Consider the following 14,284-nt stretch of genomic DNA (forward strand, 5'->3'; position numbering starts at 1 on the left):
TGGTAGTAGTCATGCCTTCGTAGCGAACGGACGCGTCTCTGGGGAGCTCTTGCCCGCTAAATTCAAACCTACTTTGAGAAATGCATTTGTAATCTACATTTTGGTGGCACATAAATTCATCGTTATGAGTAAACATTTATCGCCGAAGAAGTCTACTTATAATCTACGAAAAGCTAACGAACCTAAAACCAAACGCAAAGGAAAGAATCAACCTAAACCTTCAAAACCTTCAGTATCAGGTATGGCTACCTATAACGCCGCTGATCTTGCTGATACCGAGTTACGTGAAAGACCTACGGCCGGACCTCCGGCAAGTGACTCTGCCTCAACGTTTGACTTGAGCGACGTTACTGATGCGGGCTCAGATCGAGTGCTTACTAGCATATAGCATGGCCGAAATGAATTCATCTTTGTCAGGAAAGCTGGATAGCGTTTTGAGCCAATTAGTTACCATCAAGTGTGATTTAGCTGAAACCAAAAAGTCAATTTCTGAAGTTGATAAGAAGGTGAATTTCGTCACTGACAAAGTGTCTGCCCTGGAAAAGAACGAAATCCCACTTCTAAAGGAAAAAATAAAAAAGCAGGAGGAGGAGATTGAGACAAGGCTAACGCTAATCGAGATACATCATCGGAAGCAGAATCTTCTCGTTTACGGTATTCCCGACAGGCTAAATGAAAACATTGTTTCTACTGTCCAGGAAATCTTGTGCCACTTCCTAAGGATCGCCCCAGACGATGCCCGGAAGATACCCCTAGTAAACGCCCATCGTTTGCCCAAGCCTCGCAACGGAAACGTTAAGCAACTAGTCGGCCAACCCCAGCAAGAGCCCGGACCTAGCCCGATCATCATCCGTTTTTCGTCGATGTTTGACAGAGACCGCCTACTTCGCGCCTTTGAATCTCAACCGCGCCAGAGAGGCCCCGAGTCTAATCTACCAAACCCAGCTCATCAGGCGACAAGTGTCCCGATGTTCTCTCGCGTCACCATCCGCAGTGACCTCCCCCCTAAGCTGAAGAAGGAACGCGGACGCCTTGCCGCAGAAGCTTATCGACTCCGGCGGCAAGAGAAAGTTTCGACGCGAATTCGTCTTGTCGGATCCAAGGTAATCCTCCAAACCGCCATGCCTCCGCCAGTGGATCGCAACCTACCGCTTGGGATACGTGGACAGGATAAGGCAAGTTATCTTTCACGCTATCTTTACCATAATCGATCCTTAATAAAGTAAATTACATAAGCATTAAAAGGAGTTGACTTTGAAAAGCGGCATTAAAAATAAAGTGATATAGGAGTTGATTCAATAAAATGCAGCAGACATAAGAAACTGATTTATACTCGCATCGAAAAGGAGTTGATTTTGAAATGCGGCAGAAATAATCAAGTGACTTATACAAGCATCGAATGGGAGTCGACTTAGAAATGCGGCGGAAAATAGCCAATATCATCAATATTCGTCCAAATCGTTAAAAAATAACAAGGACAATTAAATAATTAAAAAACACTAACATTTTTTGGTAGGAACGAATAGACCTATGAATGTGCCAGCATTTTGTTGTACTGAACCCTTTTTTTTTATATAAGCGATGTCGTTTGCTGTAGAACATATTCATTACAAGGATATCATGCATGGGCCTAGTACAGAAATTTCTCATTTAAATGTATCTGAATTTGTTTTATTATGATGTATTCGTCAATATTCGTTATTAAAAAGAAAATTACTATTTGAATTGGTTTTTGCAAGACGAAAGTTCTGTGTATCAATTCACTTGTTCTCGTGCAAAACGTGCCTGTAGATGCAAACAACAACCCCCCCAAAAAAGCTCAACTTTGCAACAACAACCAAAAAGGTAAACGCTATGCCTAGCGAACATTGCATTTTCGAATGCCAATTCTTTTTTTTTCTTCTTCTTTTTTTCGTGTATTTCTCAGTTAATCATGCTATTGACAAAACTTTAACTGTTTTCCCGATACCTTGGTTATAGTTTTTTTACTCCTCTAATAACTCAGTTGAATGTTGTTGTTAATTTGCATTTATGGCACGACCACGGTACGATGTTTATTTGACAGGCTCTTTTACCCGTTAAACTGAAAATATTCATCCTTCCATAAGTCGACCTGTCATTTTGATATGTATGTAAAATCACATATTTTCATGTTTGTCTCTGACAACGTTAGTTGGTCTGTCTGACTGATGGTAAGAAAATTTGATAACTATCAAATTCATTGTAATGAATGATAACCCAAAAAAGTATTTCATAATGTTGCTTGCTGTATGCAAATTTGAAACTTATAGCGTTTATGTCTACATGTTTTTTATGCTTATTTTATAAATTATGTTTCACTGGGCACTAAACCTCACAATTGGGTTTAAAGGGGAGGTTCGCCCTGACAAAAGGTTTGTTGTGGGGATGGCGGAGGGAATAGTGAGGGGTATTGCCGGGGGTTTGGGAAAAAAATCATCAAATAATTAAAAAGTTATTAGAATTTCAAGTATTTCGTTTGTGACGTCATGTGCGAGCAGCATTCCTACATAGCGAATGGTAAAAAATCAATGAAATGTCATTTTCTCAAAAAATTGAAAATGGTTTTCACTGTAACTTTTGTATATCAATAGACAAATCGTTTCACACCAGATCATGAAAAGAAAACAAAATTAAGTCATCAGGAATCATACAAAATTTGAAATTCATACATTTTATATTACATAACACATGGGGCAGCTGCTCGTTTATGACGTCACAAATCCAGAGTTTTGAACTCTAATAAATTTCTTACTCTTTGATGGATTTTCCTCAGACCTTCGCCAGTATTTTTTTATTGTTTTTTCTGCTATTTTTGCAGCAGGGTTTTCTTCGGGGTATGCTTTCCCTTTAACACTCTTCAATTTAATCTTTATATAAGATTGAATAATAAACTCGTCTCTCAATAACCATGAAAAAATGAACAAGAGAATAATGGATGTGTTTAGTACTGTTGATATTCAGCTTTACTTTTCATAGTTCCTCCCTTTATTCTAAATAGAAATAACTTGCATGTCAATTGACATGAATATGCCTGGTTCTTCATCTGCACAATTGATTTTCCTTATAGGGCAATTTTCTTGCTCAAAAAAATGTGCATGCCCTACAGTTGGGTCGTATTGACATCGCTTGTTAAGCATCTCTTAACCTGATTGCCCATCTCATCACATACACTGTGACCCCCCCTTTTTGTTTTGTACTTCTCATGCACTGCATACCTTTAAACATCCAACATCACATAAATTGATGCAATATTATCGTGTGTAAACATGCCAAGTTGAAATAAAGTATACCATCTATTATGTACTTCATTATGCATACATTTGAGTGTTTGTATTTTTTTATGTGATCCGACTATCTCATTCCTTTGATGAGATTTGGGGGGGGGGCAATTCATAATTTAGATGTGAACGCTAAACCTTGGATGGTATGGGTTTCGCTCAGTTCTGGTTGGGCGTTGCCCCCATGCGTTTTCCTGCATGTGATGAATTGGTAATTATACATGTTTGCATGCCTTTACCCTGTTCATATTCAAATTTTCGGTTTCTCTTTTAAAAAAAACAAAACATGTATGTATATATAGTAATGTGAATGTCTTTTCTGGGCGAAATAGCGTAGGTCGCTTTGGTTGGGCGTTGCACCTAAACCATGTTTAATGCTTTGTTATACGTTTGTCGGAAATGCTCAATGTTTTCATAGTATATTTTCGACCCAGTAAACAAACACCCATGTACACTAAATTGCAAGACATAGGAATGTATTTTCGACTGCATGCCATTACCTTGTTCATTTTCTCAAATACAATGATGACATTCTCAGGGCTCCATTAAAGATAATTATAGCTCAGTTTTAAAAACGTGACTCTGTTTGGGAATCGTTGGGTTTTGGTTGGACGATGCTTTATAATGCTTTAATTGCATGCTTTCGGATTTTTTTTGTTAAGCAATTTCCCGCGCGTTTAAAGTATTTTAAGCGCCATCGCCAAATTATACATAAGATTGATCTATTCGAATGACTCTACATTGTCTTTTATTCAAAGTGACAATTACCGCTTCTTCTAAAACATGTTTTGAAGGATGTTATATTGCGAACACCAGTCCTAATCTTGACTGGTATGGTCATTTCTCGGTTTGGTTGAGCGATAATATATTTTAATTGCATGTTTTGGGCTGTTTCAACGAATGTATGGAGGTAATTGTTTATGTACACCTGAATCCAGTTGGTATGGGCATTGCTCGGTTTTGGTGACTATATTCAGGTAGTCAACCAAGGCCGAGCAATGTCCTTAGGAATATAATGTTCCTTTCATCAATCTCGCGCTTTATCGCATGTTTTGGGGAAATGCTTTTGTGTTTCACAATTTCCCGCGTGTTTTCAGGCATTCTCCCTTTGGATATAATTGCAACTTACGAATTGTTTCGCTTGCATGCATTTACCCTGTTCATAACAACCACATTCTTAAGCAGTGCATTATAATTGGGGGTAATTAAAGTTTGAATGTAAAAGGCAGTATCGGTTGGTTTTGGGCTCAGCTCGGTTTTGGATGAGCGCCTCAAAATGTTATCCAGTGCTTTATGTTATAATGTATTTTTTCTTGAAATGACTTTTCAACGATTTCCCGCGCGTGTTTTGATAAAATGTCATTATTGATGTACCATCGCCTATTTATCGATATACATTGCCTTGTTTGCATGCCTTTGTTGTTCACACTTATAAAATGGCAACAATGATCACTTTCTCTAAGCATGCATTTGGCCAGAACTCCAGATCCCAATTGTTATGGGTAGTGAAAATTGCATGCTTGGTTCTGGTCAAGCGATCGTTGCATAATTTTGTTTGTAAGCTTTTACCACATTCATTTACAAAAAAGAACAACAATGCCATTCCTAATAAGCATGAAAGTACCTTGTTCATATGTCAATACCAGACCCTGGTTAGTATGGGTATTCCTCGACTTTTTTATCTCCGTTTTTTTTTGTTGTTTGTTATCATTGTTCAATACTTTGATGCATGTTTCTAATCGTACATTTGTTACACGCCTTTTTCCCGATTATGTCATAATAATGCATTCTCTATACATACTTTGACTCAATTGAGATTGCTTTATTCAAATGTGAATGTTCGACCCTGACCGGTTTAAGTATAGCTTGTCTTTGGCTAAGCGACGCTCTTGTATTTTTCATTGCTTTCATGGAAGCTTTTAAAATGCTCATTGCCAATTTTCTCTTGTGTTTTCATGAATTTTAAAATTTAGACTGGCTGATTGGTATTGATTGGCCTGGTATAGCGTACTCTCCTTTGTTATGTATTTATTGCTCTGGTGTATATTTTTTTTCATAGAAAATTGCCTGTTTGCATGTCTTTACCAAAATTAGCAACAGCAACAATTTTATCTATTTTCAATTGTACGTGGCAAAAATTATTGTCGCCTCTTTTCATGTCCACAATATGGATTTTGCTTATATTGATATGCTTAATCTTGTTATTTGCCAACCTGTATGGGGTTATCGTTATTTTTCATCATTTGCATTTCTTATATTGATTTTTTTCTTTGGGCATCTCTCCAGTAATTATCAATGATGTATGTTTACCATCTTTGCTCTCTGACGCGTTTGTCCGCTCTGCCTACGAAGATTTCTGCTAAATGCTGCCCTCTCTCGAACTTTTATGAATTCGTTATTTGTTTTTATGTGTTCGTGTTTCTATGTATCTCTGTTACTTATTTGTTCCCACACAGGACCTTTTATTTTAATTACTCTTCTTTTACCAACTCAATGCCGAAAGTAGTAGTGAATGTTGAGACACTAACTGTACTTCCGTGAATACTTTAACTGATATGCCGTTTTATTCCTTGAGTAATGATGACCTCTCCATTAATTTGAATACACATAATTCAAATGGCAACCCTCAGGCTAATTTGGCGTACAACCACTTTGTAGCAAACAACATCAATGCATCATCAGAACTTCTAGATTTTCACACTGATCATGACTTAATTCGCAATCCTTCATCAGAATACATCACTGAACTTCAATTCAAAAACACTAGTAAACAATTCTCCAAAGATATTTTTTCTTTATTACATTTAAACATAAGAAGCATAAATAAACATTTCGAAGAGTTCCAACTGCTTTTAGACAATAATTCATCTAGACATTCGTTTTCCATTATTGGACTTACAGAAACTTGGTTAACTGATGAATCCAATATTCCATTTGCATTAGATCAATATGATTTCGTTTTTAATAACAGGAAAGATAGACATGGCGGTGGTGTTGCGTTATATGTTTCCCACAATTATGAATACAAAATTCATGACGAAATCACTACTATGAATGAATATGTAGAGTCACTTTTTATCGAAATCAATGTCCTAAATTCCAAAAATATAATTGTAGGTGTTATATATAGACCACCAAATTCCAACCACAATGATTTTTTACTTTATCTTTCTAACTTAGTTAGAAATCCATTGTTGGTGAACAAAGATGTTTTTATATTAGGAGATTTTAATATCGATATATTGAAGCATGACAGCAACAATACTGCCCATGAATTTCTTGAAACATTTTTGACTTCTTCATATTTGCCATTAATATCAAAACCCACTCGCATTGCAGATCGCTCTGCAACCCTTATTGATAACATATTTTGTAACATCATGCCGTCTCCTGATTCTGAAATAATACTATCCGATCTGACAGATCATTTTCCCATTATGTCACATTTTCCCTTAAAAATTCGTGTATTAATCCTTCCAAGCCATCAAGGCGGAGACCTACTCCCGAGAATCTTGCAAGATTGGGTGTTTCGTTAGAATCTGTTGACTGGTCGCCTATTTATAACAATAACGATGTAAACACATGCTTCAATAACTTTCTTAATATTTTTAACAGTGAATTAGACAAGCATATTCCAAAAGTAAAAGATAAACAAACTAACTACAAAAAATCACCGAGACTTCCTTGGATATCCAAAGCACTTTTGCGTTCAATCAACAGAAAAAACAGTTTATATTATAATTCCAAACTTAAAGGTACTCTTCAGGCAAAAACTAAATACACCACATATAAGAATACTTTAACTAAAACAATACGTTTGGCAAAGAAAAGATATTTTACTGATCAAATAATTCTGTATAAACACGACATTCAAAACACATGGAAAGTTCTTAAACAAGCCATGAATTTATCCAGTAACAAGTCCGATATAACTGAAATTAGGTCTAACGGTGATATTATTGGTGATCCTGAAAATATAGCTAATATTTTTAATGACTATTTTTCATCTATAGGAACTAACCTAGCTCGAGACATCCCCCCTTCAACAAAACACTTTCATGATTACCTAGGTACACCTAATTCTAGTTCAATATTTTTCACTCCCGTAGTCAAAAAAGATATTACTGACGTTGTATCTAATTTGAATAATAAAAAAAGTCCTGGTTATGATGATGTCAATAACTTTATTTTAAAAGGTATAATATCTGAAATTATCGATCCTTTGACATATATTTTTAACCTTTCTCTAACCTCCGGTCAAGTCCCTGATCGCATGAAAATTGCCAAGGTCATTCCATTGTACAAAAAGGGTGACAAGTTAAGTGTCAGTAATTATCGCCCAATTTCTTTATTATCATCCTTGTCAAAAATTTTAGAAAAGTGGTTTATAGCAAAACAATTGATTTTTTTAAATCTCACAATATTTTTTCTAACTTTCAGTTTGGATTTAGAGAAAAACACAACACAGAACATGCACTATTGAATTTCGTTGATAAAGTGGCCCACGCTTTTGATAATTGCTCACATTTAGTCGGCATTTTTCTGGACTTCTCCAAGGCCTTCGACACCATTAACCATGATATCTTATTACATAAACTTTCTCATTATGGTGTGCGCGGGAAGGCCTTGGAGTGGTTCAGAAGCTACTTGTCCGACAGACGTCAATTTGTATCTTTGAATGGTCATGCATCCAACATGCAATACATTAATTGTGGAGTCCCGCAAGGCAGTCTGTTAGGCCCTTTATTATTTATCATTTATATTAATGACTTTTGTAAATCATCTGATATCCTTTCGTTCATTCTTTTTGCAGACGATTCTAATATATTTTATTCCCATAAAAATCCATATACCTTAGTAAATACTGTTAATAATGAACTTTTAAAAGTCACACAATGGATAAGATCCAACAAATTGTCTCTTAATCTACTTAAAACTAAATATATGCTATTTAGCAATTCCATTGATACACTTCCCATGGACATTGTTTTAGATGACACTAATTTAGAAAGTGTCACATTCATTAAATTTCTCGGTGTTACCGTTGATAATAAGCTTTCCTGGAAATACCACATAGATTGTATATGTAAGATTATTTCGCGAAATATTGGCATTATCAATAAACTAAAATATCATTTTTCGTCGTCATCACTTTTAATGCTATATTCTTCCTGATCTTGCCTTACTTGAATTATGGGATACTTGCCTGGGGCAGCACCCACCAAACCATTTTAGATAGACTGTTATTACTGCAAAAGAAGTCCCTTCGTGTTATTCATAATTCAGCTTTTCGTTCACACACTGACCCACTATTTTTTGATAGCAAATTGCTGAAGATAAGCGACCTATACTTATTTCATTTAGGACAATTTATGTTTAAATTTGACAAAAACACACTTCCACGTGTATTTGATTCTATGTTTCCTCTTAATCGGTCTTTTCATAATTACCCTACTAGGCAATCTAACGAATTTCATTTACCCCGTTTTAGAACTTTATTGGCAAAGAGTACATTTATGTTCGATGGTCCTAGATTTTGGAACTCCCTCGACATTAACATAAAAAACAGCCCTTCCATACATTCTTTTAAAAAGAAAACTGAAAAACTTCTTACTTCAATCCTACCGAGGTCTTCATTACTAATTCCCGCTTGTTATCATCTCCTCTCAGACTTCAAGTTATGTTTTTGTCTTTATCATTTTGTTTTATCCTCTCTTTTCGGTCGTAATTTGTCCTGATTCTATTTTACGTTTATTCTACTTTTGTCGTCCTGTTTTGTTTTTTCTTTTTTATTTTTATTATTTCTTCGTTTTGTCTTGTTCTGTGAGTTATCCTGTTCTTTTTCATCTATTCTGTAAATCTTCGTAGGCAAATAGCAACCATTGCGTCTCTCTCTCTCTCTCCTCTATTCTCTTCCTTTAGGGGGTTCACATTATACAAGCGATGCTTTTGAGTGAATCCCCCATTTCCACAGATACTTTTCTTTCCAAAGTATTATAATTTTTTTCTATAAAATATTTTGTATTTTTTTTTATATGTTATTATCATTAATGTATTGTAAATATTTGTTAAAATGTATGAAAATGATTTGTATATTTGCTATTTCTGTTGGAAATAAAATCTGCATTCCCTGAAAACAAAATTGTGACATGAACCTCCCTTCCACTAAAAGATGGCCCTTTAGGGCGGATCAAACATTTTTCAATAGGGCAGGGATGCACTGAGAGGGGTGTCGGGCGGGGGGTGCACGTTTTTTCCAAGCTGGCTGCAGCAAAGAGGTTTGGAGGATAAGTAAGTTCTATGACTGAAGTTTTTAGCTTTATTGTTACAAATAAGATGGAGTTTTTCATAAGCCCCACATCAATAATGCGAGCGGGGGCTAGTTTTTCATAGACCTAAATGGGAAAAGTCAAACAAAGTTCAAGGGCATTCGTGTCTCACTCAACAACTGACGAATTAGTCGACGCAGCGCATAACTATGAAGAGCGCCATCAGCGCTCATAACGACACAACAACAACATCAAAAACAACACACGTGGACATAGGCTAGGCTAGGGATCGAAAACCGAAGGCAGAAGAAAAAACATACACCAAAAACTGGGAATCCCGGACTGGAACGAACTGGAGCCCGTTTCATGGTCGAATACAAGGTCTTGTATATAACTCGGAAACACTCTGCCATTCGTGACTTCCTGTTAAACTAAGGTTTTAATTTGTCATGGCAAGCGAAGATAATCAAGCAACAGCCTCTACTAACGGGGGAAGGGAGGAACTGATCGCCTTGTTCGACCGGCTGGGAATCGCTCACGAGACCACCGAGCATCCAGAGGTAAGGAAATTTTAAACACTTCAGTTACAGTCGGTTAGACTAAAATGAGTACCTGTACTAACAGTAACAGTTAGATAGATCTAACTCGTCTTGGTTAGATCATTGATGGAACTCGGGCTCTCTATGCAGGAGGATTGAGGAATGATCTTATATTATAACTTATAAGTTACTATAAATTATAATTATTAATATATAATTATATTGATTATAAATTACTTGAGTTAAAATAACTCACAATCTTAGTGCAAAGTGGTAGACCAAAATAAGCTTCAGACTTTCAGTCTCTGTAGTTTGATTGTTCGGCCGAACTACGTTGGTTATTCTTGTAATGCTGAATGTGATAAAAAACAATGCAACCACTATCAAAACAAATGCATTAAATAGGGCCTAACTAAATTGACAGATCAAAACTACTTCATCTTTTCAGCTACATGTATTTTTATTTGTGATCACTCAAACCTGTCTCATATTAGGCCCTAAAGTAAACTAAATTGTTTACAATAATTAAATGAATTAAGGCTTGTTGAAAGACAAAACCTTGTAAGATTGCTCCATGTAAATTAATGGTTATTGCATAAATTCAAATTTTCAGTAGAGGTCAAGACATAGGTTTATACAAATAATGATTTCTGTTTCGTATTAGGGATCTACTTATGTTTATTTATTGAATATATACTTTACAATATTTTTTTGTTAAATAAAAGCTCAGTTTTATATTTCTAAATTTACTTCTTTCCTCCACCCTCAGGTTTTCACTGTTGAGGCCATGATGCCACATATTCAACATTTGACGGGGGCATTCTGTAAGAACCTCTTCCTAAAGGACAAGAAGAAAAAGCTTTACCTCCTCACTGCTCACCATGATAGACCTATTCAGCTCAACGCAGTAAGCAAGAAAGTAGGTGCATCGGGTGGGCTTCGACTTGCTGATGAGTCTATACTCAAGGAGAAGTTGGGCGTGACCCAAGGTTGTGTCACACCCTATGCCATCTTCAATGACACAGCAGGAGACGTAAAGTTCATATTGGACTCTGATGTAGTCAACGGTGGTCATGAGAAGTTATTTGGTCATCCGATGGTGAATACAGCCTCCACCGCAATCTCGCCAGCGGACCTGATGAAGTTTGCAAAGGAGATGGGGCATGAACCCATCTTACTTGACTTCAGTGACATGTAATACCATTGCCAACTTGAAATTAGGAACGCCTAGATTGTTGGAGTAAAACTCAAACAATCAATGCATTCGATCAGTTTACCTACAATCGACAATGGAATCCTACTTTTTACACTAATCAAATGTTTGCCGGATGTTGATTACTTATTTGAGACATTGATTATCAAGAGTAGCTCTTAAATGCCTAGTTGCGTGTGGTATAAAAGGCATGACCGCATTGGTCAGATCATGCCAAGAGAACGCGCACAACTGTCTTGATCAATAAAATTTCGCGCAGCATATAGTGTACGCGTCAACATTTAAGCACGACTGTAAGTGTAAGTCATACTTGAATCTGTGTGAAACACCCCTGGTACATAAACATAAACTTTGTGACATTATGAGATCTTAGCTGAAAACTGACAATACTTATAGTATGATCACTAACACAGAAAAAAAACATTCATGTAATGTACATGTATGTGGGACAGTGAATTAACATTCCTTGGGAAAATACCAAATGCCCAACGACTGGAAAAAAGACTATCGTGAAAGGTAGCAGCTACCTGCTACCAAATGCCCAACGACTGGAAAAAAGACTATCGTGAAAGGTAGCAGCTAACTGGGCATTGTGGCGTGCGCCTGTAATCCAAGCTGTGGGGAAGTTACAAATTGATGCAGAGGTTCGAGGTTCGAGCCCCGGTCACGTCTTTCGGATGATGACGTTAAAGGTCGGTCCCAGACGTAAATAATCATATCTGATTGATACACGTCTGACAAAAACTCAAATACACACACACACACGCTAATCAGTAAGCATATTGTTCGCATCAATGGACCCTGTACCACCGAAGTGAATGTTCCTGGTCCCATGATGTCATCGACATCAACGGTGCAGATTGGTGCATCGGCATGCTCATGAATAATGCATACATTCACGTCTCCTTGGGTTCTAAGAGGCTTCACGACTCAAGTCACTCATCTTGTGCTCACTCGGCTCACACCAATTCTCCTTGTCACCAGCTAGTCTCATCTCAACCACTACTTGACTAGGATTTGAGGAATATAGTCAAGTCGCGAGACCTTGTGGCATTAGACCATCTGAGAAGTATACCAATTACCAAGATAATAAAGTCTTTTGAGGGATTATTTTTTGTTTTAAACATTGAAAGTTCTATCAAAGCTGGGCTAAATATTACCCAAGGAATAATCAGTTGTTTTTCTTTAAAAGCCCTTGCTTGTCTTTATACAGGGGATTTGTTTGAACATCTGTATTAGAGAAGTCTACATTATGATCTTTTATTATTGCTGCAGTCTGCAGATGAGTTTTATAAACAATCTTTGCATTTTGAGAACTTAAAGGTCAAGTCCACCTCAGAAAAACGTTGATTTGAATCAATAGAGAAAAATCAGACCAGCACAATGCTGAAGATTTCATCAAAATCGGATGTAAAATAAGAAAGTTATGACATTTCAAAGTTTCGCTTATTTTTAACAAAATAGTTATATGAACGAGCCAGTCACATCAAAATGATAGAGTTGATGATGTCACTCACTATTTCTTTTGTTTTTTATTGTTTGAATTATAAAATATTTCAATTTTTACGAATTTGACGATTAGGACCTCCTTGCCTGAAGCACAAAATGTTAAAATACTGGAATTCCACGTGTTTAGGGAGGAATGAAACTTCATTTTACATGACAATAACGAGAAAATCAAAATATTTCATATTTCAAACTAAAAAAAAAAGAAATAGTGAGTGAATGACATCATCGACTCTCTCATTTGGATGTAGCTGGCTCGTTCATATAACTGTTTTTGTGAAATGAAGCGAAATTTTGAAATGTCATAACTTTCTTATTTTACATCCGATTTTGATGAAATGCTTGTTGAATTTTTCTCTTTTTATTCAAATCAAGTTTTTGTTGGGGTGGACTTGTCCTTTAAATGAGGTTGTGTCGTGTAATGAATGGAGGCTTAACTCCTTCTGCATCAGTCATGTTCACCCCTGGTACAAATTTTCCTTGGGTAATACCAAATGTGTGCTGTTGAGGATGATGCGGTCAGAGGTCACCGAGGGGTCATAAGTCATTTTTTCTGTCCAAATAGCTCTCATTCCTTTAGTTCAGTTTTATCAGTTTTATGTTCCCACTTGGTACAAACGATCTTTAGGTAACACTACATGTGTGTTGTTGGGGTCAATGGTCATCTAGGGTTCAAATGATATGAGGTCATGTCTATCCTTTTTTCAAGTTTTAGTTAAAATTGCTCTCATTTCTTTATATCTTCATCAATTGTACAAATGTTATTTTCTTGGTAATACCACATACATGTGTATTCTTGACGATGATAAGCTCAAAGGTCATCTAGAGGTCAAAAGTTAAAGATCATATTGCATATTTTAGTGATCTCAAAATCAGGTGAGACACATTGTTGTGAACCACCTTATTTTAATTGGCAGCCCAAGGAGGGGGTAAACATCCTGACCCCCCCCTTAGATCTGCCACTGGTTGTATATGTGTCTGTAGGATGTACATGATGGTAATAGTACTACCCAGAGTACTATATGCTGCTGTAATATTAACCATTTCAAAGAAAATCCACGAGGAGGAGGGTTTTGATTGGGAAAAATCTTGAAATTATTCTTTTTGCCCATTCACTTGGCCAAGGTCAATGTAATTTGAGATCAGTCAACTTCTTCCTCTTTTACTACCTTTAAAATGACGAGGTACTTGATCAAATCCATTTTAATTTGTAAAATGTATAAACAGGGCGTTATTAAAGAACTGTATGTTTCCAAGACAAGGTGAAAGGTCATCTGAGATAAATATATTGAATCTACTGTAAAAAGATATATATTTTGAAGCGCATTTGTTTTAAGTTCATTTTAAATATTCAATAAATTTGTATATGAGACTGGTAAGTTCAGGGAGAAATTATCAGAGTGTGACCTGCATGGTATACATGAATATTGAGAGATTCCATTAAATCATCTCAAATTC

At 36.2% G+C, this 14,284-nt stretch overlaps 1 protein-coding gene across 1 annotated transcript; it reads left to right on the forward strand.

Moving 5' to 3' along the window:
- The first annotated feature begins 9,820 nt into the window (after positions 1-9,820).
- On the forward strand, positions 9,821-11,903 carry LOC121411298 (putative prolyl-tRNA synthetase associated domain-containing protein 1). The gene is made up of 2 exons (XM_041603952.1): positions 9,821-10,128; positions 10,877-11,903. Exons 1-2 carry the CDS (start codon positions 10,018-10,020, stop codon positions 11,303-11,305), a joined length of 540 nt encoding a protein of 179 aa, XP_041459886.1. The 5' UTR covers positions 9,821-10,017; the 3' UTR covers positions 11,306-11,903.
- Positions 11,904-14,284: the final 2,381 nt, after the last annotated feature.

Source organism: Lytechinus variegatus, chromosome 3 (assembly GCF_018143015.1).
Source record: "Lytechinus variegatus isolate NC3 chromosome 3, Lvar_3.0, whole genome shotgun sequence".
In the NCBI taxonomy this organism is placed as follows: Eukaryota; Metazoa; Echinodermata; class Echinoidea; order Temnopleuroida; family Toxopneustidae; genus Lytechinus; species Lytechinus variegatus.